The 26862-nt window shown below is 36.1% G+C and overlaps 1 protein-coding gene across 7 annotated transcripts in view; it reads right to left on the reverse strand.

Annotated features, from left to right (window-relative positions):
• Positions 1-747: 747 nt before the first annotated feature.
• The window catches only part of LOC134855630 (uncharacterized), a 139023-nt gene continuing 112908 nt past the window's right edge, over positions 748-26862 (reverse strand). For 6 of the 7 annotated variants that reach the window (XM_063872186.1, XM_063872187.1, XM_063872188.1 and 3 more), the window contains exons 11-24: positions 15395-15528; positions 12588-12726; positions 12255-12293; positions 11402-11525; positions 10333-10469; positions 9521-9792; positions 7688-7909; positions 7178-7404; positions 6643-6833; positions 6142-6362; positions 5625-5874; positions 2334-2482; positions 2026-2162; positions 748-1675 (exon numbers count right to left, since the gene is read on the reverse strand). In XM_063872186.1, the coding sequence (XP_063728256.1) occupies positions 982-1675; positions 2026-2162; positions 2334-2482; positions 5625-5874; positions 6142-6362; positions 6643-6833; positions 7178-7404; positions 7688-7909; positions 9521-9792; positions 10333-10469; positions 11402-11525; positions 12255-12293; positions 12588-12726; positions 15395-15528 (2936 nt within the window). In that variant the 3' untranslated portion in view covers positions 748-981. The remainder of the gene's footprint in view (positions 1676-2025; positions 2163-2333; positions 2483-5624; positions 5875-6141; positions 6363-6642; positions 6834-7177; positions 7405-7687; positions 7910-9520; positions 9793-10332; positions 10470-11401; positions 11526-12254; positions 12294-12587; positions 12727-15394; positions 15529-26862) is intronic. The other variant, XM_063872189.1, reaches the window with a different exon arrangement.

Here is a 26862-nt window from a genome sequence, read left to right on the forward strand (position 1 = left end):
TTCTCAATATCAAGGGGTAAATTGATGAAACGTTTTTAAACAATCAAAATCGTAGAAACATTTTTGTGTAGAAAACCGAAAGCAAATTGGCCTGGAGTTTTCGTTAAAAAATCGTGTCTGAATTCTAACAAACTCGCAAAACGTATCAGCCCAATTGAATTATTGTCTGCTGATTTTGTATGTGACCAATCAGCAATTGCAATGGATTGACTGCTCTATCTTAAATGTTTGCCATTTTGAATACTCATTTCTGATTGGCTTTTAATTATTCGACGAGAAGATAATTCGTCGCAAGCGACAATTTTTGCTTTTTCTAATTGAAACGAATTGTCGCCGTGCCAATTATGCGGTCCTACCATATTAAGAACTGAAAAATAAAATTTCATTACCTATATTTGCACAAATTTCGGTTAAGTAAAATGACTTTGAAAAAGCAACAGCTCACTGTATGTACAAAAATATGCGTTTTGAAAGTACTTCACTCAAGTTTCTATATTTTTGAAGGCCATTTTTTTGTAAATTTATTTGGTGAGCGATTTCTGTTTTAACTACTGTTATCTGCTCTAGTTTTGTGTATTCTTTATACTAGTGTTTAGTGTTTATTATCAATTGCAAAAACAGATGAATAAAATTCGGATTTTTTTTACTCTTGATTTGTGATAAAAATAAGAATTTTTTTTTTGGAATTTGAAAAAACGCAACATAAATTTTATTAACAAACATTTTTCAAAATCAAAATGGTGAACTTACAAATCGTTTCTGGTAAATTGAGGTTATCAAAAAGTGAAAAGGAAAGCATAAACTGAAAGTATTAGCATGCTCGGTAAATTATGAAAGTTAACGCTATAATTCATTATTTGTTTAAAATCGTTGAACTGGGAATTTGGTGTACAAAAGTAAGACAATGCACGCGGGGAAAGTGAAAAAGTAAACATAAATTGGGGTTAAAAATAAGAAAAATTCAATTTTTATTGATAAAATTCAGCACGACTCTTCGAATGGAATGTTGAGATGTGTTATTCCTGTTTCATAATCACAACTACTAGACGGTAAAAGTTTGATTGTCGAGAATCGGTTTTGATTATCAGGTTTCAGAATACTCGAATCACTATGACTCAAATTCCGAGCATTGACAACAGTAAACCCCTGCGTGCTATGCAAATCTAAACTTCGTTGTTTTTTCTCGAGCGGCTTTCGGTCCACTTCTAAACTACTGTATTGTTTTGAACAGATTAATAGATTAATCTTTTCACTCGTTTCAGGATCTTCAAGTTCAATTATTTTATGATCTTCAGATGCATCTGTAACCGGTTCAATTTGAATAACGACATTTGGTTGATTCGAATTCGTTCCTAATGAAGAAGCTATTGTTGTGTTTGTTTTAATTTGTTTTTCCGGATCTCCCGTATTTTTTTCGCAATCGGTTTCGTCGTTTTCGGCAACGCCTATTGTATTCGGAGGTGTAATTGTATGACCACCGTCGGAGTTATTCGCGTCCCCGTGTTCTTCGGAAAGCGACAACCATGTTTTATTGTTGTCGTTTTTCCGACTGCTGCTGCTTGTTTTCCCACTTAATTTCCGAACAAAAGGGTACGTCTCAGGCGCTTCCACTGCTCGGGCTTCCGAGCTCTCGTCGTCTCCTTCGCGCTCGGTGACATTCGGGGAGGTCGATGACCTGAAAGAAAAACCGACTAGCTTCGAATCTCCGTTGCAAGCATGTTCAACCGCATAGCGAAATTGGAGATTTTGTTATGAGAAAAGCATTGGAAATAGAATTGGAATTTTCCATGGGGGTTTCCAAAAAACAACTTCGCTTTCTTAAAAACAGCGTCTTAGTTTCTTTAAGTTGAGCAAAATTAGCAAAAAAGTCTGATTTTCGAAAAAACGGGACCCTGTTTTGGAAAGTTTGACCAAAAAATTGTGTTTTTTTCGACACGTGCCTCCCCAGTAAAATTTTTGTTTTGTATATAAATGATCCAAGACTATCAGTTAATAAAAATAACGAAGTAATTCATAATTACTGACCTTAAGGCTCCCGATTGCGTTGTTGGAGTGGGCGATGACTCATCAACGCCAGCTGCAATTGTGACGTCATGAGGACTCTCGGGGGGTAGTGACACGACACGACTCTGTTTGATCAGTTTAGTCATCCGAGATATAGACTGAAATAAACAGACGTGAACAGAAGTTTTTTTGACACATTTGACCAAACTCGTATTCAAGAAGAGAAAGTATGCCGATAATTTAACCCAAACCCGAAATTCCTCCTCAACTTCCTTGAGCCATAACTTTCCAGCCAAAAATTTTTATACAATAATGAATAAATGTCTTACTTTGCGATGTTTGTCGAAACTTCTCTTTGTCCAGTGCATACTGTCTTCGTAGTTGATTGAGAGAGAGGCTGACTGGCGTGGCTTCTTCTTAGATGATGATGATGCTGATGATGGGGGAAGGAGGTTTGACCTTTCAGACTGGTCCGAAGCTGAAAGAAATTTTTAAAAAAAACATTACAAGTTATGATGAACTATTAGAGTATAAGGACAGTTCGGGCTTTAATTGCAAGCTCGATTTGACAGCAATCCAGCGATCCTATAAAATGAAGCACGATTAGATTTTGTGTCATTTTTGTTCGATTTTCCAAAAGTTTCTGGTTGTTATCACAGACGAAGATTGGAGCTGGTTTTATGGCATCATTAGCGGATTTAGCGGGGGGGGGAGGGGGGCTTCTCCCTCAAGGAATCGACCCCCTTAAGAATTCGACCCTCAGCCAACCCAAAGGGTCCCCCTTTTGTACTTTTTTGAGATATGCATTTTTGGCTGACTGACTTTGAATTTTTTTAAGACGCCAATATATACTAACTTTAAGGGGGGATTGCGCGCCAAAAAACGCAACTTTTTGGTCAAAACTTCCAAAGAGTACCTAAACACGCCTTTTTTGGCCTGTTTGTATAAAATTTTGCTTGCGGCGCAAAAAATTTGGTAAGAACAGGAATGATTTTGCTAAAGAATTGGGAGAGCTCGGAAAATCAATATGGTTCACTATATTAAAAAAATGAAAAAGAGCTGACGAAAATTTCGATACTGTTTTCAAAATCTACCCCTCCCTCGAGAAAATCCTGGACCCGCCCCTGTATGATATGATTATCATAAAAACACTTCTTTCAAATAGTTATTTTTTCAGCGTCGCACTCCGAAAAAAAATATATATGATTTTAATGAAGCAGGATTGTCTCAGATATTCATCATAACTAAGGTAAAAAAAATGTATAAACGATGATTTTAATTGATGATTTTTGATTTTTGATTTTTTGATTTTTAATTTTTTAAACTTAAATTTAACTCAAAACAAAAAATAATGATGCAACGACTATTCAGAAAGGATATTTTGAAAAAAAATTAACTTAATCGATATTTAAAGCCCTAAAAGATCCTCATAAAAATCTGAAAACCTCCACTGTATTGAAAAGGCAATTTTTCAAATTTCTAAAAAAAAATTGAGTATTGTAATTAATAATAAATTTTTTTCATAATTTCGTTCTCTTTGTTGCTTACTCAAAGTTTAGGCATTGCTTGTTGTTTACAAATGTTTTGTCGTGTGTAGTAAAATGGATTTTTTTGTTTATAGCAGCATATATTGTTGTCGAAACAAAATTATATTGCTTCATTGAAAATCAATTCTTTTTGTTAAATGTAGCGGTTGTTATGCGTATTAGACATTCGTTTTTTTTTTCTGAAAATACTATTTTTTTGGTCGGAAAATCAACCTTTTTAGATCCAAAAAACCCGTGAAGTCAAGACAATTTAATTAAGTTATAGATTTTGTTGTTTTCCGTTATTGTTCGTCGGCGTCGTTTTTTTGTGATGAAAATTTTTTACATCTAAAAAGTAATTAATTTCAGTTTTTAGTTTTCAATTAGTAAATAAGTGATGGATTGAATTTTTGAGGTAGCTATTATCAGATCAGTTTTGAGAATTTTATTTTTGAGCCGCGTACTCATGAGTTTCTGATGAACAGGCAAATAGGTCTTTTTGTAAACCCGAAAACGAAATCGTCGAAGGCTGCGAAACTAGGCTATCCCGAAGGCTTCATTAATTGAATGAAAAAAACGAACACATAACTGACAGATAATTCAGAAAGAAGGTTGAACACTCAAGAATACTGGAAAAAATTGATCAAAAATTGGTTTTTTAGCTTATTTGTGTTATTTAATAGTAGCTATTTTCTTAACAAAAATTCATTACGAGGCCAAACTGCGCACTTTGTGAATTGTAAGTGGATTCCGCATCAAAGACGCTCCTTTTGTTTATCACTAAGATGGATTTAGATGTGTTTAGATAAAGCACAATTATGAAAATGAAACACTATGATGTAGATAAAATTATATTTCCGATGCAGCAGTTAAATGGGTAACTGTCTGACAATGTCTTGCAGCGGTATTCAGCCGCTCGCAGATTTTTGAGATTTCACATTTTAATTTCTTTTATGCAAAAACGTTTCTTTCGAAGTAATCTTTAAAGTGTGTTTATTACATTATGTATTAAAAAGCAACGCATGTTTTGACTTCAAAATAAACCCAGACCTGCTATCTATTTCGATATATTACCACGAGAAGATCTTTTCAAAAGTTTCTACTAAAATGCTGAAGTCTTTTTTGTCTTAGAAATTTGTTTCTTAAAATTTGCACCGAGTATACTTTTGCGTAATTTTATCATTCAAATATTGAAAATTTTATACAAGCAAATGCAGTGAAAATGATAGGAACATTTAAAAAAATTTTGTTCATTCCATTGATTAAAAATTAAAAGTTTCAACTTTTTTGTCCATTGACTGTACCAAATATTAGTTGCAAGCCACGACTTACTTAAAAATTTCATTGAGCAGAAAAAAAATTATGTAATAGTAGCTATTTTCTTAACAAAAAGTTCATTACGAGGCCAAACTATGCATTTTGTGAATTGTAAGCGGAATCCGCATCAAAGACGCTCCCTTTGTTCTTCTTTTGTTCTTTCATTTTCTTGAATCGTTCCAACGAAATTTTAGCAAGCTTAAGAACTTATCTCTGGAATCCAGGGTCATCCAGATAGAAAACTGTGCGCCTATCCAGTGCACAAATTGGCCTCGTAATGTTTGTTCGTGCTTTGTATGGTTTTTCCACAATTTTGGCTACATTTTGAAAAACTTGTTAGGGGTGAAGTGCGGTATCAAACTTAGGCTCTATTGGCGATAATTCGGATATTGAAAATTTTTCTCAGAATCAAGAATAATTGATCTGAATACTTTTGGTTTTCACGCTGAGTTTGATGAGAGGCTGACCTCCGAATCTAAAGAGAGGCTGAGTTTCCAGTTAAGCTTACTGCATTTTTAACGTTATTTTAGTTTTTACTATTTTCTTTTCTGCATTTTTCAATCTAATTCATTTTGATTTACTAAGAAAATTGTAACTTGAAAAAATAGAACAAAATTTCGGGGAAAAGATTATTATGATTTTTAATTTTGTCATTTTTTAGAACACTTTTTTTCTATTTGTGAATTTTCTCTCTGAAACCCTTGTGGTTGGAAACTTCTGTGCTACTTGCACATCAACTGGCTATCCTTGTTGATTTGAGTGGCTAGGTGAACTTACGTGTTACATCTATCGTCAACCCTTTCACATTACTCAGTCTTTTAGTGCACCCCTCCCCACTGCCACTTCTGTACAGAATAGCTAAGGGCACATCGTCGGGTCTCCTTAAGAGGATCTTTTTAGCCAGTGGGTTGGCAGAGGTTTGAGGTTGTTGTGAAGGATGTTGTTGTTGTTGATATTGTGATTGGGCTGAGTGTTTGTTGGATTGAGATAAAGGCGATGAGAATTTCTGGTGTGGTGGCATAAAAGGCTGAAAAACAACAAAATCAATCAATCAACAAACAAAAGATGGAATTTTTTTTTGAAAATAACAACCAAGCATTTGTGCCATAAGCCGTGAATATTCGCCACTAATTATAGAATCATATAATTTGTAATGGCTAGATGTCTGGATGTCAATCCGATCGATGTCAATTTAAGAATTCACAAGGAGGGGAGGGAGTTATGCTTGCTAACATGAATCGTAATAAATTACAAAAACTATAACCCGCTTGTATAAGTTATAACAATTACTAACCCTTTCCTGAGAACTCGAAGACTCGAACGCGAGTCTCTGTCTGTACCTCCGTCTATTTGTCCCTGCCGGAGTAACAAAAGCACCCCCTCTGCCCAACTCATGATCGGACCCTCCGCTATCTGTCGCTGTACTCCCCCCAAAACTCTGCTGCTCGTGCGACGGAACAACCCCCATTTTGGACACGGCTGAAGGTAATGAATGCTGATGGACAAATGACGGGTCTGAACACAAAATGAAACTATTTAATCAAACTTTTTTTTTGATTTAGAAAAGTATTTTTTTAAACCTATTTATTACTTTTAAGAGCTCACTATCAACATTTATAATAGTAAGTTGTAATAAAATATCGCTGGTGATTTCATAATATAGAGGTTTATCATAGCATACTTAACCATGAATCTATAATTTGAACAAACTTTTGAGATTTCTTTTTAATTATTTTTGGGATTTCTTTAACTAACAGACTTCCTGGTAAACTTTTTTTCTCTAATGCAAACAAACCATTTAGCTCTGTGCCCCTTGCAGTATTTCCACCACCACTAGTTCCAGATGTCCCCACCTCGCACAACCCTCCTCCTCCCCCTCGTCTCCTGAACCCGCCGCCACCAACAGCCTCGTCGAAAGAAGACTTTCTGCTTCCACTCCCAGCACCTCCTGTTTGACCAGAGGATCCCCTCGTCCATCCCTGTTGACTAAAAAACAAGAATTCACTTAAGAAAATTGTCTTAAGAGATCATCCACTATGAATTCACTTAAGAGATCATCCATTCCACAAGCAATTTTTTAATAAAAAAATAATTTAAATTAAGCACGAAATGACACTAATGAAATGATATTTGCTTTCCTTGACTGAGACCACAATATAAAACAAACAAAATATATATATATATATATATATATATATATATATATATATATATATATATATATATAGAAGCAATCATAAAATATAATACTGTCACGTGGTTCGAAAGCAAAAAATGAAGTGTAACGGTAGGGTGGGTGGGGGGGGGGGTTTAATATACTTTAAGCCCACCTTGATCTTTGGGGCGACCCTCCCCTTATTTCGTCTGTCGAGTGCTTCCTACTCGGGTGCTTGGGCGAGGGGGTCTTATTCAGGTTGATCAAACTAGTGCGTCTGCTATTTGAGTTGTTGCCGTCATTTATCCCCGTGTCGCTTTTGCTCTTCTCGCTTAATTCATCGTCGGCTGCGTCTACACTGTGTATTGTGTACAGAAGCGGTCCCGGTGCTTTGCGGGTGACCTAAAAAGTCAAATTCAATTCACTGTGAAAAGTCAAGTTTATTGAACAATGTTATGTACTGGTTGGTAATTTTATAATGGTAAGAAGTGACCTAGAATGGCAAGTTTTTCTTAAGTCAAAGTGAGCTTTGATTGTTTTGACAGATGAGAAATTGACCAATCAGCCGCGCACTTGAAACTTTGTGCCCAGTTTTGCATAACATTTATAAATCCCAAATTTGATATCCTTTTTTTTTTAAATATGTTAAAAAATTTAGAAAAAAGCGATCGAAAAATTACTTTACCTTCGTGAGTTTTCTGTAGTTGACACTTGAGAAGTCGTGTTCGACCTGTCCGAATTCAGCCTCACTGGTCGCTATGCTAGCATGACTTGCATGACAGGAGTCCTCACTAGAGATGGAGTTGTGTCTCATTACAGCCGAAGGGGGGATGGTGGGGAAACTGCAGGGGTCAGCTGGGTTCGAACAGGGTCCCCCTGCACCTCCACCGCCACCGCCGTCACTTTCCTGAAACAATTCGACCTAGTTCGATTGTAAACAAGGATAGCCGGTTACTGTGCAAGTAGCACTGAAAGTTCCGACCATCGTCTTTAGAAAATTACGGTTTAGAAATTTTTTCCAAAGTTTTTTCTGCTCGGTGCAATAAAAAGATCTGACGTAGAAATATAATTTAGGCATATTGGACAATCATAGTAAAATAAGCTAATTGGGCAAAAGTTTTCGTAGAAAAATGACTGGAAAAATTTTAAAAAATAATAAATTTTTTTTTCTTCAAATGGTCGGAACAACAAGGATAGACGCTATTTCTGTGCTCAGAATAGCCCAAAATGTCCCTACCACATATTCATAAAACAACTGTCCAAAAATGTTATTATTTTTTTCAAACTAGTGTCGTTTTTTGTGCGTCGAAACAATTGTTTTCAATATTATTACGTTGGTATAAATAGAAGAAAGTTCAAGTATAATTAAGAGTAGTTATTCAAATCATAGTTATCAATTGGATATACAACGTAGTTATAGTTTACGCCGTATCAAGTGTACCCAAGTTCTAACAAGGAAAGCCGGTTACTCTGCAAATAACACAGTCCGACCACAGTCTTAGAAAAATACAAAAAAAAAGTTGTTTTTTTTAATACAAATTCGTGTCGTTTTTTTCGGCATGTTGTGATAAAGAAATCTGAACGAAAAAATAAAATTTAGACATATTTGAGACTCAAAGTAATATAGGTTATTTGGAAATTAAATTTTGGAGAGAAATGATTAAAAACGAAAAAAAAAAATTTATAAAAATTTGGAAAAGTTTCAAAAATTCCACATTTTTTTTGCAAATTTGTTTGAATTTTCAAGTTTTTAATTCCCAAAATTGCGCTAATAAAACTCCAGAAGAAACGACTTTCACTTGAACAAAATTAAAATATACGTTTTCTAGGCTGAAATTAAGCTTCAATAAGCTATTGTACGCATATACAGTCACTTATATCTGCAGAACAAAAATCAAAAATTTCAAACCGGTTTTTCTCGATACTGTGAAAAAAAAATTCAAAATTTTCTATGTCGTTCAAATCACGACTGAAAGGGCTTCAATATGATATATCACTCAACCCAGTCCGATGATTATTTGTGGTCCCTGGGTTATTTATGGAAAACAAGAAGAAAAAAACTAAAACACACCCGAATACAAAGTTCCTTCCCATTTTTCAATTGGTCGGAACAATAATGCTTTCTGAAACAAGTTTTCCACAAATAAGAAAATTAATTCTCACATTTTAAACAAAAGCATCGTGCCTGTTTTTTTTTATATATCTGCAGCTTATAGTATGACAAGCCTGCAGATTATATTAAGCTTTTAAAGCATATTAATTACTTATTCATGATTTGAAATGAATCAGCTTTGAAGGCAGTCGAGTAAAAACGAAAAAAAAACTTTAAATTATATTTTGAGATCTACATACAGTTTTATATAATCAATTATTGAAAAGTTTTAATCAATCAAATTGTTTTTGAGTATTCTTGAAATATTTGATAAGTGAAAAAACTTCAAAACAAATCAAAAAGACAATTTTTTCGAAAGCTGTTTTTACAATAGTATGTGAACAAACTCGGTCAAATGTTACAGACCTGTCTCATAGCCACTAATTGTTGCAAATGCGAAGGCGAAGATAGATTAGGATCTTCATTTGAGAATGACCTCCTCACACCTGAGTGCACTCCACTAGCCCCCCCTGCACCTGATGATGACCCATCTGGGTTGAATCCCCCCGCTGACCCCAGAGAGGAACAGGGGTCAAAGTGGTGTTGACCTCCGCCGGGGGGCATGGGAAGGTGGACTGGGCCGTATTGGGTTGCAATCAAACCCATTGCGCCTGGAACGTCACATTTGTATTTGTTTCCTGAATGTCATAAAAATAGAATGTGATTTCAATTATGGCGTCAAATTGTTTATATAAATATTTCATTGTATTTCTTAACACTCATTTTCATGTGAAACCTTTTGCTGAGATGACCAGAGAACTTTCTTATAAATAAATTTTATTTTAAAAGCGGAGGAACCCTGAATATATTTTTAAATGGATATTTCCTTTTTTGATAAATTCGCGCAGTTTCGATTTTTTATGATCTGCGTTTAGACAGTTGTAAGCAGTTTCGATTGGGTTTTTTTGTCATCTTTTCAATTGAATCTAAACTTCTGAGTAAATTCAATTTTGTTCGCGTAAATTTCCAATTTCCAATTTTTATTTCCAAATTGTTTTGTCCGCGTGATGCTAAATAAAATTATAGTCGATAAAAAAGAAAAGACGTTGGATCTTGTTAACTATTTTCCCCCTATTGCAATAGGGCGGTGGGGGGGGGGGTCAGTTAACAAGATCCAAAACATTAACACTAACTCGTTGTTTAATGTTTAAAACTAGTTTAAAATAGTGCCCACAGACCTATAGCTTTGTGTGTTTTGTTGATAGCCACTAGATCTCCAGACTGTGAGTTGGTGATGCTCGACTGGCTGACGAATGAGCCGAAACTCTGTCGGCTGCATCCAGAGTCAGAGCCAGATCTTCCCCACTCTGAGGACCTGAAACCAGCCAAAAATGAATTAGATTTAGAAAAGTAGTTCGCTTAAAAATTAATTTCAAGTAAGTTCATTTTATATGTTAAATTAGTTAAAATGAATTAGCTTTAGAAAAGTAGTTTGCTTAAAAAGTATTTTCAAGTAAGTTCATTTTATATGTTAAATTAGTTATCTAAAAAATAACTAAATAAATCAACTTAAAAAAAATATATAAAAAATAGGTATATATTTTTTTGCCATCTTCCTCTTTCTTTTTTTTTCACTGTGGATGCAAATTTTAGAGCTAAAACTTACTGTAGAGCCAAAACTTGAAACAAATCATGGCGACAAAAAAATCAGTTTGAATGTTTTGCTTTTCATAATTTTTATCAAATGTTTTATAACTTGTAGAAAATAACGGAAATTTGAAACAACTAGCAACTATTTCTAACTATTATTTAAGTTGCGCTTCATTCGGCCGCAGATTCAAAAGTCAGCTTCAAATTGGGGACGGAAAGACTCTTTTTGGACCAAGTTAACATCCTCTCCCCCCCCCCCCCCCCCCCCCCCTCCCAAATCCAAATCCGTTTAGGCGGGAGGATGTTAACTTGGTTCTGAGCTCAAATTTTCATCAGCCAATCAGAATAGAGCATTTTACATGCAGCGCTAAGTAGATTTAAATTAAAATGAACGCTGGGGTGGAGTATCTTAACTTGGTCTATTGGGGGGAGGTTGTTAACTTTATCCCTCTTTTTTTTCAAATTGTGCACTGTAATCAAAATCGTTATCGAAGAGACCGAATGTTATTTTAGTTTTGTTATTTTGTTTTCTGTTAATTTAAGTTGTTTTGCTATTTACATTGTTTTATGTTATTTTATATTGTTTAATTTATTTTACCTGGTTTCATTGAAACTTATAATGAATTTATTTCTTTTCTTTTAGTTATATGATATAACCTTCCGACTCGCTGTAGGTTCAAGTCGCTGTGACCCCGGAGGGAGGTGCTTCCTCTCCTCAGAAGGAGGTTCTTCAGGCTGTTACTCCTCGGAGTGAGGCAGCTGCGAGTGGATCTGGCACTTGCTGAAAACAAGATCGTCAACATCAAACCATATTTCAGCCTATAGTTGGATATTGATTTAAACATTTGTATCATCTGCAGTAGCGGATTTAGGGGGGGGGGGCAGACACCCCCCTCTGGGACTTGACCCCCTGCCGACCCAAAGGATACCCCCTTTGTACCGTTTTGAGATATCAATTTTTGGCTGATTGCCCTTAAAAAGCTATACTGATTTTGAGGGGGGGTGGGCGTTGAAAAAAACACAATTTTGTTTTTCTCGAAAAAATGCCTTTTTGCCCCTTTTTTCAAAAGTTTGCCCGCGACGCAGAAAATTTTGTCTAATTAGGGTCTCTATATTGGTTTGGGAGTGTTCACTTTGGTCGACCTAAAAAAAAGGTAGTCAAAATTTTCAATTTTTTTAATGAAAATCCGCCCCCACCCCCCTCGAGAAATTCCTAGATCCGCGCCTGATCATCTGTATTTTATTATTAAACTCAATTTATTAAGTTTAAAAATTGATATAATTTTCATTTTGGAGTATTCGGCCGAACTTTTCCGCAGTTAACAGAAAATGAATGGAACTAAATTGAAAGGTAATTTTTCATGATTTGGCAAGGCGTTTTCTTGTCAGAACTTGATTGTGCTTAGATATTTAACCAATGAGGTAGATATTTTTATATCTATACTTAAATAGTCAACCTCTGAATGCTTAACTTAGAAAAACATTACCAATAGAGCTCTCCAAAACTTACTTGTTCGTCTAATTTTCAGCCTCTCCTTTGCCGCTTCCGCTGAAAAAAAATTAAATTAATCTCAAAAACAGCTGCAGTCATAAAATCGATGGGGCTCAACCACCTAATCACCCAAAGGGTCCCCCTTTGGTACTATTTTAGGACATCCATTTTGGGTCAGCCAAGATTAACTTCGGTGCCAATGCACAGTAAAATTGAAAACCCAATTTTCTGGCAAAAAATTTTCAAAAAATACCCTCTAGTATGAAATTTTGTTCCTTATTTTTCGTAAACTCTTGCGGAAGTTTCATAGAGACATTCGATCAATAATTACACAAAATAATGACTTCTTACAGAGTCCGGCTGTTTCTAGAATAGCGTCTAGGAATGTGTCTGTTTTTGAATTTGCATCCCAATTGATACTCTGCAGACTCCCATCCTTCTTAGCCTTCTCCATCACAGCCCGCCTCTTGGCAGCTTTTTCACGCCGCTTCTGAAAAAAAAACAGACAAGATTTTGTATATTTATTTGCAGCCAAGCTGATTTTAAAGCATAACAAGCCTGCAAACTTTTATATGACAACTAAACAAGGGCCTGATGACAAATTCGCGATTAAACGACGACATGCAAGTTCACAAGAACGACTGAACATACGGTACCTACTCGCAGATTTTTTTTCATCTCAAGTTTTTCAACCAAAAATGTTTTTAATATGTTAAGGTTTTATTTCAGCCAATGTTTTAAAAGATGTCCATATCGCTATTTTTTCAACATTAAGGCTTTTTTAGCATCAAGGATTTTTAAGATTTTTGGTAGACTGCAAACCTTTTATCATTGAAGAAATTTTTTAGCATTAAGGATTTTGAAAGCCTTTTCGAATACATTATATGGCTTTTGTAATTGGTCGGTTTTGTGTTTATGTAGAAAATTATTTGATCTACTTAAGAATCCCCTTTTCAAGAAAGGGGGGAAATTTGTTAAGTAGATTAAGTCAGTCAAACTTTTGATCAATCAGATTGCAGACTTTTTCTGAATCCTCAAAACAAGCTCTTCTGATTATTTATTGTATTTATTTATAGGGGTGGAGATTCTTTAGTAGTAATCATAGGTGGGGGAAATATTTTTATTTATATCCAAACTAGTTTAATTTCAACGAGGATAGTCGGTTACTGTGCAAGTAGCACAAAATATCGCGACCATAGTCTTAAAAGATTCAAGAAAGATTTTTAAAAAAATAGTGTCTTTTTTTCTGCGTGTGATAAAATGATCTGAACAAATTTGGAAAAAAATCACTAGAATATCGAAAACAAATCGAAAAGTATTTCTTCTTATTCCAGTTTTTTTATGTTTTTTAAATTTTTTAAATTTTTGATTTCAAAAGGTTGCTAAAAAGTTCAAAAAACGAATTTACTCCAATAAAATAAAGATTTACGGCTTAAATAAATCTTTTGTGAGCTTTTAAGGTAAAAAAGCAAATGTAGTCTGCTCACTCGCTTAATTCGCTCAAAATTAGATCAGAAATCAAACTTTTAATCCGGTTTTTCTCGACAGTGGGAAATTTTTTGGAAATTTTTAATTTCGTTCGAATCACGATTGAAAGAGTTTTAACATGATAGCTGACTCAACTAGCTCCAATGATTATTTTTGTTAGCTGATTTTCCGTGGAAACAAAAGAAAAAGAATACAAGGATGGCTGGTTACTGTGCAAATAGCTCAAGATGTTCCGACCACAGTATTGAAAAAAATACGATAATGTCTTCTCAAATTGGTGTCGTTTTTTTTGCATGGTTTGATAAAAAAAAATCTGAACGAAAAATAGAACTCAGGCATATTTGAGAGTCATAAAAAAGTTTAAAAAAACTAAAACACAACAGAAAAAAGTTCCTCATTTATTATGACTACTATGATTATGTAAAATGATGTATGAGTGTTAAATATGAGTGTGACTAAACCTGCCGAATTATAAAACAGCCGGAAATGAACTGCCCGCATCCAGTTTCAAGCGTTAATAATCGATTATATTACGATTTTAGTACCAGTCTTACTAAAATTGAGAAACAATCAATTTTAATCATTTAATAATCGATTATAATCTCTCTTTTTAAAATCAAATTATAGTTAATTATAGTCCATTATAATCGATTATAATCGTTTATTTTTTCGCTTATTTTTCGAGACAACTATAATCAATTATAATTGATTATAATCCATTATTTTTATTCAAAATTCTAATTCATTAGTTTTGCACAAAAATTCATTATAATCGATTTTAATTGATAATAACACTTTTTGTTTGTCCATTTTGTCTTCGAAGTTGCCTCTAAATTGTTTATACTTTATGCTTTTTGTAGACGTTGGTTCCTATGAAAAATGAGAAAATTGTTTCTAAAGTTTTCCAATCAATTCAAATTTACAATGTTTTTTTTTAATTCTTCCCCAATAAAGTTGTTTTGTGATGCATATTTTAGGCTTTTTTAACCACCAAAACATCAGCAAGATTCATTCAGTTTCATGATTGATTCGGAAGATCTATTTTTCATCTACCGCGGGAACCTTTCCACTAATATGAAAGGATCTCTATGAAACTTTTGTTTCGTGGTAAAACTTTGTGTTCAGATGAACCCAAGTGTTTAAGAGATCTCTCTTTTAGAGAGTTTCTTATTGACATAAATATAACAACCACAAAATATTATTCGAATATAGTTTTGAATTGACAAAATTTTGCAATATAAGAGATTATAATCGATTATAATCGATTATAGTTGATTTTAAGGGTTTTTTGTAAGAACTATAATCAAATATAATCGATTATAAGAGATTATAATCCCTTGGAAAATATCACGATTATAATCAATTATAAATACTTTGAACACCTAATTTTGGTAATTATAATCAATTGTAATTGTCAAAAAATCATCATAATAATCCTTTATAATCGATTACCTACGCTAAACTTGGATGCGGGTGAATATATAAAACATGAGAAACAGTTGCGTCATATATGCTGAAGTTGCGACTATTACGCTATTAAAACTATTACTCAACTGTTACATCATTATTATATAACAACTCCGAAATTTTTGGTTGGTTTATGTGGTAGCTGATTTTACACTTCGGCCTGTTTACATTACCAATGTTAGTAATTTAAAGTGTTTTGTGACCTGTTCCCGGTAGAATTCACTGAAGTTGTTGACGATGATAGGGATGGGGAGTGCAATGACCAGCACTCCACAGATGCAACACAGAGCCCCCACTATCTTCCCGTAGAGACTCTTCGGGTACACGTCACCATACCCTGAAAGAGAGAAACTGTTTCACTAAAATGGAAACTTAAAATTATTCATCGATTCTGTCCCATTATAGCCACCCAAGCAGGGGCGGATTTGAGGGGGTCGCCCTTCTTTAGGAATTCGACCCACTGCCGACCCAATGGGTCCCACCTTTGGCAGTATTTTAGGAAATCCAATCTTGGCTGGCAGACACTAAAATTTTTCTAAAGGCGCATATGGCACCAATAAACACTAATTTTGATGGGGGGCGTTTTTTGGCCGTTTTTTATAAAGGGGCTATTTTCTATGGGGGGGGGGGGGGGGGGGGGGGGTTGGGGCTATAATAGGAAAGGAAAGATCAAATATTTTATGACAGGAATTATGGCATCACAATTTTTATCTCAATTCGATTCTTCAATTTGTTGCTACTAAAAAATTCAAATATAAAGGGAATTCTTTAGCCAGCTGAAAAGAAAATTGAAGTAATAGTGGCAGGTTGATGTCAAACTAGTCAGAAGGCAAAAATTTTGCCACTTTTGTTTTCCGTCACGTATTCTCTGCAACCAGTAGCGGATCTAGTGGAATGGGGTCGGTAGCGGTGGATGCCCCTTTCACTCAACGACTCGACCCATTATTCTCCCAAATGATCCCTGATCCCCCCTTTGGCACTATTTTAATAAAGCCATTTTTGGCTATTCGAGCCTGAAATTTTTCTAAAGGCGCCTTTGGCATCAATATATCGTAACCGAAGGGGGAGTTTTGAACGCAGTTTTAAGGTCTAAGCTTTTCAAAAAAGGCCTTTGTATTCGGGTGCGTTTTAGTTCTTTCTTTTTTTTTGTTTTCCACGCAAAATCAGGTGCAACAAATAATCATCGGAATGGGTCGAGTGATATATGAAAGTAAAACTCATTCAGTCGTGATTCGAGCAAATAAAAAAGTTTCTCGGTATCGAGAAAAACTCACATGAAACTTTTGATCTAATTTCGATCTAATTTCAAGCGAATAAAGCGCGCGAGCAGGCTTATTTATGCTAAATTAAAGATGTTTGCAGTAGCTTGTTTGTACTTGATTATAGTTTTATTATGGTAAAACTAGCTTTTGAAGTTTTTGAAACGCCTTTAGCTAATCAAACTTTTCAAGAAATCAAAAAATTTTAGCTCAAGAAATATTAGTTTTTTTGTTTTTCTAAAAATTTTCTGAAAAATTTTTTGATCAATTTTTTTGACAATAAAACTGTCGAATTTGACTAAGCTATCATTTTTTTGTAAAGAAAATTAGATCACTTGTATCACTTCATTCACGCAGAAAAAAAAACGAAATCATGAAAAATTTTAATTAAAACGAAATTCTATATGAAAAAAAAACTTTTGTTGTATTTTTTTGGTCGGAACATTCTGTGCTATACTCAGGGGCGGATTTAGGGGGGGGGGGCGGGGGGGCGGACGCCTCCCCCCCCCCCCTTCAGGGATTCGACCCCCTGCCGACCCAAAGGGTCCCCCCTTTGATACTTTTTCAGAAATCCATTTTTGGCGGACCGACCCTAAAATTTTTCTAAAGGCGCCTTTGGCGCCAATATATACTAACTTTGAGGGGGAGCGCGCGCCAAAGAAAACGCGATTTTTTTGTCAAAATTTTTCAAAAAGTGCCCAAAAACGGCTTTTTTGACTGTTTTTTAGAAAAGACCTATCATAATGAATATGACTTTTTTTGAAATAAAAACAAGCCGAGACAATAGAATGTGAATGTATTATCGTAAATTAGTTTACTAAGTGGTAACAATACCTTTTTTTTTTAGGCTGAATTTTTTTAGGCTGAAAAAGTCAACAAGATTTAAGATTTAGGAAAAGTCCTCCTCGTTCTCATTATCAAAACACATTATTAAAACACATTCTCATTATTAAAACACATTCAAACACATTATTTGAAACGAAACAAGTAAAAAACAATTAAACCTTTATAATATAGCCCAAAACCTAATAGACCGAACAAAATGAAAATAAAAGAAAACATTGAAAAAAAATTAAGACCAATAAGACGTTATTAAGCTCCCTCGCCCTCAAAACACACACACACGCACCACACACACACACACACGCACTTTTTTCGCTTGTCCAAGGACGCAATATGACGGCGATAAGCTGATAAAATATAGGCCGAAATCATGCGAGCAGAATAAAGTTTTTAACCAAAAAAAAGATTTACGATGTCAATGTTTAAAAATTACAAACAAACACCAGAAGTGAATAAGAACATGTAAAGCAACCGTAATGTAAAAAAACTTAAATTCAAAGAAACGATTTAGTTGGATGATAAAAACAAAGCGGAAACCAAGCCGACAAAAAGCAAACCGAAAGCGACAAAGTTGAGAATTCCAAAAATTACAAAGAATTATCATTTTTTAAAATTTGAACTGCGAATTTATTGGAAAAACTAATATGGATGCACAGTGAGAGTAATAGACCAATAAGAGCAAATATACGACGCACTAACTGCATGCATGTCGCGTACTGCATGCATGCTGAACTCTACAGACAAAGTTGCTTACGGTAAAAGTGTCTATCACCCGATTGCCACACCCTTGGTATCGCAAGGGTAGAACTGTGGTGGGGAAATTCTGTGCAGCAAAGAAAAATTTGAAGAAATGGAGTGTTCATAGTGTTTTGAAACTCCCCCTTGTTTTTATCTTTAAATTCGTATATCTTTTTTTCATATAGCTAGATCAGTCGAAACGGGGTTAATTACTTATTTTTCTTCACGGAATTTATCGACCAGGATTTGTTTTTCATTGATCATTGAAATTTCGAAAAAAAAAATTCCTTGAATGAGTAAAATGAAAAATTATTGTGTGCCATGAAATTACCTAAAATTTGGTGACTAAACTTTTAAACTGTTTCACAGTTGCATAAACAATTACTTTGCCCGAATAAAGATTTTAAGCAGAACAAAAATGTACACAAAAAATTCTTGTAAAATTACCATTTACAGGAGTAAAATAAAATACTGAAAATAAATACACTAAAATAATGCGCAGAGCAAAAAAAAACAAATTAAACTCAACTTAAACTCAACTGACAAAACATTAGACAACAGATAAAAGGCCGTCACTTATATTTGAAGCAGAATTTTTCCCGTTTGATAAAAAAACAAGTCCTGGTCAGGTTCGAAGCTAAGTGAGGCCGGAGAAGCTATGAAAATTGAATTCTTTTTGCGTCAAGGTAACAGCAGGAGATTTGTTAAGATAAGTACTATAAAGAAGGTGGTTTATGGCAAAAAAATCAGTACCCGGTTGCAATTCCCTTGCTAATTTCAAAGGTAAATATCTCTTTAAGTTTGTTGAGACGAAAAAAACTATGAAGTTCTAAAACTTTTCTTGGAGTAATCGTTTGCACAGGTTAAAATTATCCAAACAAAAAATATAGATTAAGTGATTTCGTGAGTGATAGGTAGACTGCGTAAAGAACAGAAATTCCATATGTATTGAAGTCAAAACGCACTTAAATATCTCTGAAAAGTATTGGAAATCATTTTTTAATTAAAATCACTAGATCGACATTTTTTATCAAAGCTTCAATCAGTATTGTTCAACTTTTTTCAGGAACAAGAAGTTTTGTTCAACCTAGGACGTTTCCATTTTCTACGTTGAGTTTTAAATTTGCTTATAGAGAAAAACTTTGCGAGTTCAGTTTTATAGTAAATGCCAAATCGCTGGCATCATCCTTTTTAATCAGCAATTCTGAACAAAATATTGAAAAACACTGCTCATTTTGACTTAGATTTCAGTTCATCTTTGATTTTTTCCACCTAAAGACATAGAATAATTAATCAAAATTGCACTAACATTTGACCGCTTTAATTGCTCAAGATCACCGATTTTGCCAATAATTTGGCTCTAACCATTTAGCTTATTATAAATGTATTGGACAACGTCTAAGATTTTAAAACAACTCTAATCTTCACGCTAAAATTATTAAGGAATGAAATTGTTTCGAAGTTGTAGGCTTCACAGCCTTTTTCATAATTTTGAAACTATGCAATGTTGTTGTTTATATAGTTTCGGTCAACGAATTTGGACTGTTAATTGACCTCAAATTGCTCATTTTGACGTGAAATTTTTTCTCAGCACTGATTTCCACACGTAAAAGCTGTTTAACTTAGAATACTATGGTTTCTGACCGATTAAACTCCCAAGGTCACAGATAATGCCAACAATTTGGCATCAGTCACAATTTGTTGGTTAAGAATTGTTGTTTTAAAGCGTTGAAATTGCAACAGAAAAAAAATAGAACGAATTGTTAACAAAATATTGGACAACGTTTTAAATTTATTTTAAAAATTCTGCCCTTTAGATTGTGAAACAGAGTTGACAATTCGACCAACATTTCAAAACTGTTTTTGAACTGTCAAGAGAGCGAACTTAAATGGGACCAAGTTTAAGCAACACTACCCAGCCCGGAAAAATAACCAAAAAAATTGCATGTAGTTCTTAAGCAGGGGCACAACAGCGGTTCGCCGTGATGAGCTGTACAGCTCGTATGTTGGTCCTATCCCTCGTGGATAAATGATCTTAATGATCTTAATAAAGTTAACATCCTCCCCCCTAAACACGTTTAGGGGGGAGGATGTTAACTTGGTTCTAAGTTGCGAATTTTCAGCCAATCAGAATCGAGCATTTTACATTCAACGCTGTGATATGCCTTGCGATATCGATTGAAAACAAGTTGTAATTCAATACTGTATTTTGGATATTGAATTTAGGTTTTCTGTTTCTTTTGTTTTGGTGTTGTACTGAGAGATAGATCATTGTTAAGAACTCTGATCTCTCGCTTAATCTCAGTGTCATCACTTACGTATGACCTTGAGCATGCCATAAAATAATGATTGAGCACCAAAGGTTAGCTGTACATACCTATATAAATACTGCTACTGCAGTAGCGGTATGACACACCCCCCTCGGTGGAAGAAATAAATTATACAACATCAGTAGGATAATTTATTTAAAAAGAGTTTTAATTTACTCAGTTCAAAAGGAAGTCTCTTTGGAGAAGTGACGAGTTTGGATTACGTAATTTTTTCAGTTTTCCTCCAGCTCTATTTCCCAACTCGGGTTCCAATCTACTTCCTCGTCTAAAGTAGCGTATCCGAATTTTCGCATAAACAGATGTCTTTCGAGTCGTCGTACTTTCGATTCCAATGGTCTGTCATCCCGATTTTTGAAATCTCTCAGTTGATTTCTGTATTCTTTAAGTGCCTCCTTTAAAAGACCTCCTCCTGTAAGGTTTTCTGATATTTCTTTGATTGAATGCTTTATCGGATCTCCGAATCGTTTGGGTTCTTTGTTTTTCGTTTGTCTAGAACTTCGTCTAATACCTGACTCTTCCGTACTTGATTCGTCCGAAAATCTTTGTGGTGGTTCGAAGTTTGTGTCCAATTCCGAGCTTTGTTGAGGATTTTCTCGAAGTTCATCCGCAACTCACTGCACTCCTCTTTTTAGCAATTGGTCCGCGTACTTCTCCCATTCGGACGGTGCCAAATTGCGATTGTGAAATGTGTCAACTATATCTTCTAGAGGAGTGTGAGAATCAATGCATTTCAGTTTCGGACGCTGTTTTGCTTTCGGAGTAGAACTTGACTGAATTTTGGTATCTACTGTTTCTGATTCCGGCTTAGATGTTGCTTGCTCTTGTTCCGGGTTGGCTGCAGTCGCAGCTTGATTTGTCCCCTGTTGTTTCTTGCTGCGGCCTTTCTTTTCCTTTCCGCTCTTCTCCGGCTTGTTTATGTTGTTTTCCTCTGTATTTGGTTTTGGGCCCGCCAAATTGGGTTTTGCTCTTTTGACTGCAAGATTCAAGCCTCCCCCGGCTTCTGTGTCCCTTGAAGTGACTATTGTTTGGCTCTTCTGAAAGCGCTCTATTGGATTCATTGCATCTGCGATTTCCATTTCTCCTTGAAGTTCGTCCTCCGATTCCATCTCCTCTAGTAGTTCTGGATCCTTTCGAAGTATTGTCTTTGGTGGTGATTTACATTGATTTTCTACTTTGTCCTCCACAAATCCTTTCTCCCAAGAGTAGATCATTTCCTTTCGAAGATCGGGATTGAGTTGCCCTGTCTCGTCCACTAATTTCCTGATGTCGTTTTTAGCCGCGTCCCTTCTTTCGTAGTTCCAGCGGGCGTTCGCCTCCAACAATTCCTTTAGAGCTTTGGCCCTTTCTTTGTCTCGGTCCGATGTTAGCTGCTGCTTGTGCAGTGGGCTTGTATCCCTGCTCAGTTGTCCCTTGCGCACTATTTTTAGATTCTCTCTCGACTGGTCAATTCTCCGTTTCATTTGAGAGGCCGTCAGTGCTGAGCGTTCCAAGTGCTGTTTGTCTAAATAATCAGAATTATTTAAAAATCTATCCCTCACAATTTTAAATTCTGATTTTGGTAGTCTGCCGAAATGTGCTTGAAACGGGGATACTTGAAATGTTTTCTGCTTGTTCCACCGTAAATCTCTCATTATAGTGCTGAGACATAATTTGATTGATTTATTATTTTCTTCGAGCATCATCACTCCCAGTCTTCTTTTTATTGTTTGAATTGTACGTTCAACCAAACCACAACCTCTGTGGTCCCCCACCGGACAGAATTTTTGCTCGATATTGAGTTCCGAACAGAATTTTTTTAGAGTTTTTCCCTTAAAGCCTGAAAATTGGTCCGAACGAATTGATTCAGGGACTCCATGTGTGTCGATATATGATCTCAAGAATTTTACTGTGCACTTTCCACTTGTGGATTTTGTAACCTTCACTGATGGAAATTTCGAGAATCGATCTATAGCTACTAAAAGGTAGATTTTTTTTCCTTTTTGATTTTCTATAGGCCCCGCGTAGTCTTGTTGTACCTCCTGTCCCGGCTGCGTGAGCAGTGGCAGTGGTTTTGACGAATTTTTCGAAATGAGGTATTTTACATTCTTACCATATCTGGTACAGCTACGACACTCCTCTGCCAAATTCACAATGTCCTTATTCATGTGTGGCCACCACAGATATTGCGCTGCTCCCAACATAGCTTCTTGTCCTGGGTGCCCTCGATGTATTCGTTTCAGGACAGCTTGTCTCAGTTGAATTGGTACTGCTAGCCGATTATTCACCAAGATGCAGTCGTCCTGAACTGCCATCTGTGACCACAACGGATTTGTATAAGGTCCCATCAATTCGAATCCTTGTTTGTCCCCTCTCTCTACCACTCGCCTGAGGCGGTCCATCCACGTGTCTTCTGTGGTCAATTCTGCTAGTAAGTTTTTGTCGAACAGTTTTGCGAGGTTGTCCAGGGTCTCTACTTGTTGCTGCTTTTGCAGTCTCTTGCCCAGTCCCTTTGGCGGTTGAATTGAGCACACTTCCTCCTCACTCTCCGCCTCCTCTGTGGTTGTCAGGTCCACTTCTATTACATTCACCTCACTGAGTTTCCGTTCCGCCGATGCGATCGGTTTAGGCGATGTTGAACTCGATTCGTGTTCCAAGCTGTCGCTGACTTCTTGGGTATGAGCCACCAGTTCTCTATTTTACTGAACATCGTTATCTCCGGCTATTAACTGCCAGAATGAGAGCAGTCTTTGATCCGCTATTCTTTGTTGGTCCGGTTCCAACGACCATTTTACTCGTTGTGCATGACGTGTTTCGCTGTCGGAGCTGTCCCTATTTTTTCGGCCCCCTCGTATTATTTTTCTCGTACGTTGAACTGTCTCTGTGATCTCCTCCTCTCCCGAGAGTTCGTTAGTGTTGGAAAGTGATCGGTTCCACTTTGGGTCCATTAGGCTTTCTTCGCGCTCCTCCTTCCGCCAATCTTGTGGTGAGCTCGACTACCAGTCGTATGATCTGTTTTCATTTCCTGACATCTCGATCCTTGAGTCTGTTTTTTCTCTTTTTCTCAGTACTGGTCGTTTTTTGATTTTGCAATTATTTAAGACTGACTGTTTGCTGGGTTGATTTGACGAAAGAGTGATTTGTTTTTGGTGAACTGTTGTGTTTAGCTGTTTTTGCAGTCGTGGAAACTGTTTTCTCTCGTTCCGGTCGAGCTTTGTTCGGTTTTGACCGTTTTGGTTGCTATAGCAACCATTACTTGATGACTGTTTCCTAGCATTCCTTCTAGAACATTCTAGAACGTTTTCGTTCCGGTTGAGCGACCTTGATGCTTTAAGCCTACTGTTCCAGCAGTCGAACGCTTCGTGAAAGGAGTTTATTGTCGCTACTACAAACTTTTCGTCTAATTCTGATTCGGGCCAGGGATCATTGAAAGGATCACGCGATAAATAATCAACTATGCCCATATCCCTCCCCGGAATGTGAACTATGTTGAACTGATATGGCAGTAACCGGTCAACCCACCGGGTTAAACGTGATTGGTAGGTCTTGTTCGATTGGTTAACATCCAATGCTGTTGTAAGCGCTTTGTGGTCAGTTGCGATGGTAAATGGTTTCCCCAGAAGGTAGTGTTTATATCTATCTACTGCCCAAACAACTGCCAATAACTCCAACTCATTTGTTGAATATTTTTTTTCTTGGGCTTTTAAGTATCGGGATGCGAACGAAATTGGGACCCATAGCTCTTCATCATTTTGTTGTTCTAAAGTAGCCCCTAGCCCATCATGGCTAGCATCGCATTTAACTCGTGTTTCACGATTTGCATCGTAATAGTGTACTTTCGTAATATTTGCCACCGCCTCTTTTATAGCATTAAATACTACTGTGTGATCATCTCCCCATTCGAATTTTTTCACCGGGAGTTTCATGTTTTTTAATTTTTTCTTTTGATTTTCTTCTTTAAGAAGTGGTCTTAATCTCTCAGTCAGACTTGCTACGTTAGGTATAAATTTAGCTAAGTGATTTATGCTTCCCAATAATGACCTTAGTTGCTTTAGAGATTTCGGCGTGTTCAAGTTTACTACCGCTTCCGTTTTAGTGATTTTTGGTCTAACCCCTTCTTCTGAGAGATGATGACCCAACCAATTCACTTCTTGTTTGAAAAATTCACATTTTGATAGTTTCAATGCCAAATTTTCCGCATCCAATTTCTTTAATACTGCTTCTACTAAGTTTGCATGTTCGATTTCACTTCCCTTTGACACAATAAGTATGTCATCCAGAAAACAGAACGTGTTTTTGGCGTGGTTGATGGTTCTATCCATGGCCTTTTGAAATTCAGCTGGCATATCTGCTAGAACATAGAACCCTGTCAAGAATCTGTAAGTTCCAGTTGCTTTTCCGCCAACAATGTTAAAATTGCATTGCCTAGCTGTATCAGCAGCCAATTTTAATTGACTGTACGCATATTTCAAATCTAACACCGAAAAATATAGCGTACCCTTTTTGTTTTCGGTAACAATCTGGCTTACCCCATCAATAAGTTCATCTACATTTGGCATTTGGTATTTGTTTTTGAACAATTGTCTATTGATTGGTTTTGCATCCATTGCCAATTTTATTGAGTCGTCCTTCTTTACTGTTATCACAATCGGGGCGATAAAGCAATCACTTGTACATTTATCAAGTTTTGTTATATGACCTTCTGTCAATAACTTCTCGATTTCTTTTTCGACTTTATCTTGTATGTGAATTGGGATTCTTCTCCCCTTTTCTTGAATCGGACATAGTGGGTATTTGAATTTTGAACTGACAATGTGATTTTTCGAAATGCCTTGTCTTTCAAATAAGTTTTTAAATTTAGTGAAAAATTTTTCTTTCCAACCTTCTGACTGCTCGCACATGAGCACGTCAAACCTGGTGAGTTCTTTTGGCGCTGGTCTTTGTGTAGTCACTATTCCCACTTGTCCTTGCAGGTCTAATCCCATGATGCATCTGGTTTTTCGTTCTGATACCAGAAAGGTTGCGCCCTTTACTTCCCAGCCCGCTGACCTCAGATTGGTTTTTAGGGCTCCCAGAATACTGATCGGTTGTTTATTGTAGTCCACAAATTTGGTTTGTAAGTTCAATTTATCGGACGGTATGAATCTCACTTTGTTTGGTTTTTCCATAATTTCCTTTGTCGTGGCCCAGTTGAGAAATGAAACAGGACTTCCAGTGTCCACTGTTAATTGAATTATCTGATTATCTATTCGTATCATGGCCTTTAGTGATTTTACGCGATTCAATGTTGGATCGCGAATCGAATCTATTTTCTGAACTCGTACCACTTTTCCGTCTGTTTTGTTTCTCATTTCGTTGATTCGGTCTTTCACATATTTTGAAACTCGCTCTTTTTCCGGTTGGTAGGTTTGTATCGACATAACTTCAAATTCACTACATGACCCAACACCTTCACTGATCTGATCGCATTCCTCTACCGATCCTTCCGATTCTTCCGCAACTTCACTTACTTGTTGGGATCTGCACATTTTAGCGAAATGATTGGGTTTGCCACAGTGTTTACAGGTTTTCCCCATCGCTGGACAATTTTTTAGGTGTCCCTGTTCAAACGTCCTTCCACATCTATTACATGGTTTTGTTTTCGTGTTTTGATTCTTGTTATTATTCTGTCTTTTATGCGTTTCTCTTCTATTTGGAGTTTTGGTTGTCCCTCCAAAATTTCGAACTGCCATTACAGGTTCCTGTTTTACCCTCACACCCGAGGTGTAATTGCTACTTGATCCCCCTGTAGCCGCAGCATTAGTCTTCTGAAACGCCATTGTGGTTAACTTGCTATGTTCGAATTTTATAGCCCATTTTAAAACTTCCACCGGATCTAGAGTTTCGAATGTCAACGTGTCCTGCAATGTCATGTTTTTCATTTTCGAGATGAACAGGTCTCGCACTATTTCATTTTCCAATGCTCCCAGTACTGATCGGGCTGCTTGAGCAGTTAACGCTGCGTGGAATGATTCTAGAGATTCTCCAGATTCTTGCATTCTCGTAAATAACTTGTATCTTTCGTATGTTACACATTTTACCTTTTGAAACGAGACTTCTGCCAAATCTGTTATTTCCCTGAACGTCATTTTCGATATTTCAACGTGCGGGCTCTTTTGTAGGAATCCCTTCTTTCCCTCTGTACCCAAAGATAAAAATAATCTTGACACCAGTTTCTTTTGTACTTCGTTGTAGAAGACATTGTGTCCGACTCGTGGGCCTCTTGTCTTTCTGTCTTCGTTCTCCAATACTACTCTATCCCTTGCTAGCTTATCTCTAAGAATCCTAGCGTTCCTCGCATCTTCGTTCTCCCCATCCCTGGGCGTTTCCGGGCGTGGTGGTGGTTCCTCTAATATGTGTTTTGGTTCTTCCAAAATAATCTCTGGGTTCACATTTTCTTTGACCGTAACCGCCATGAGAAATTGTTCGAACCAAATTTTAAATTGCCACGGAGGGTCTAGATTCGCTGATGCCCAAAATACCGGA

The sequence above is a fragment of the Symsagittifera roscoffensis genome, chromosome 10 (assembly GCF_963678635.1).
Source record: "Symsagittifera roscoffensis chromosome 10, txSymRosc1.1, whole genome shotgun sequence".
Classification (NCBI taxonomy): domain Eukaryota; kingdom Metazoa; phylum Xenacoelomorpha; order Acoela; family Convolutidae; genus Symsagittifera; species Symsagittifera roscoffensis.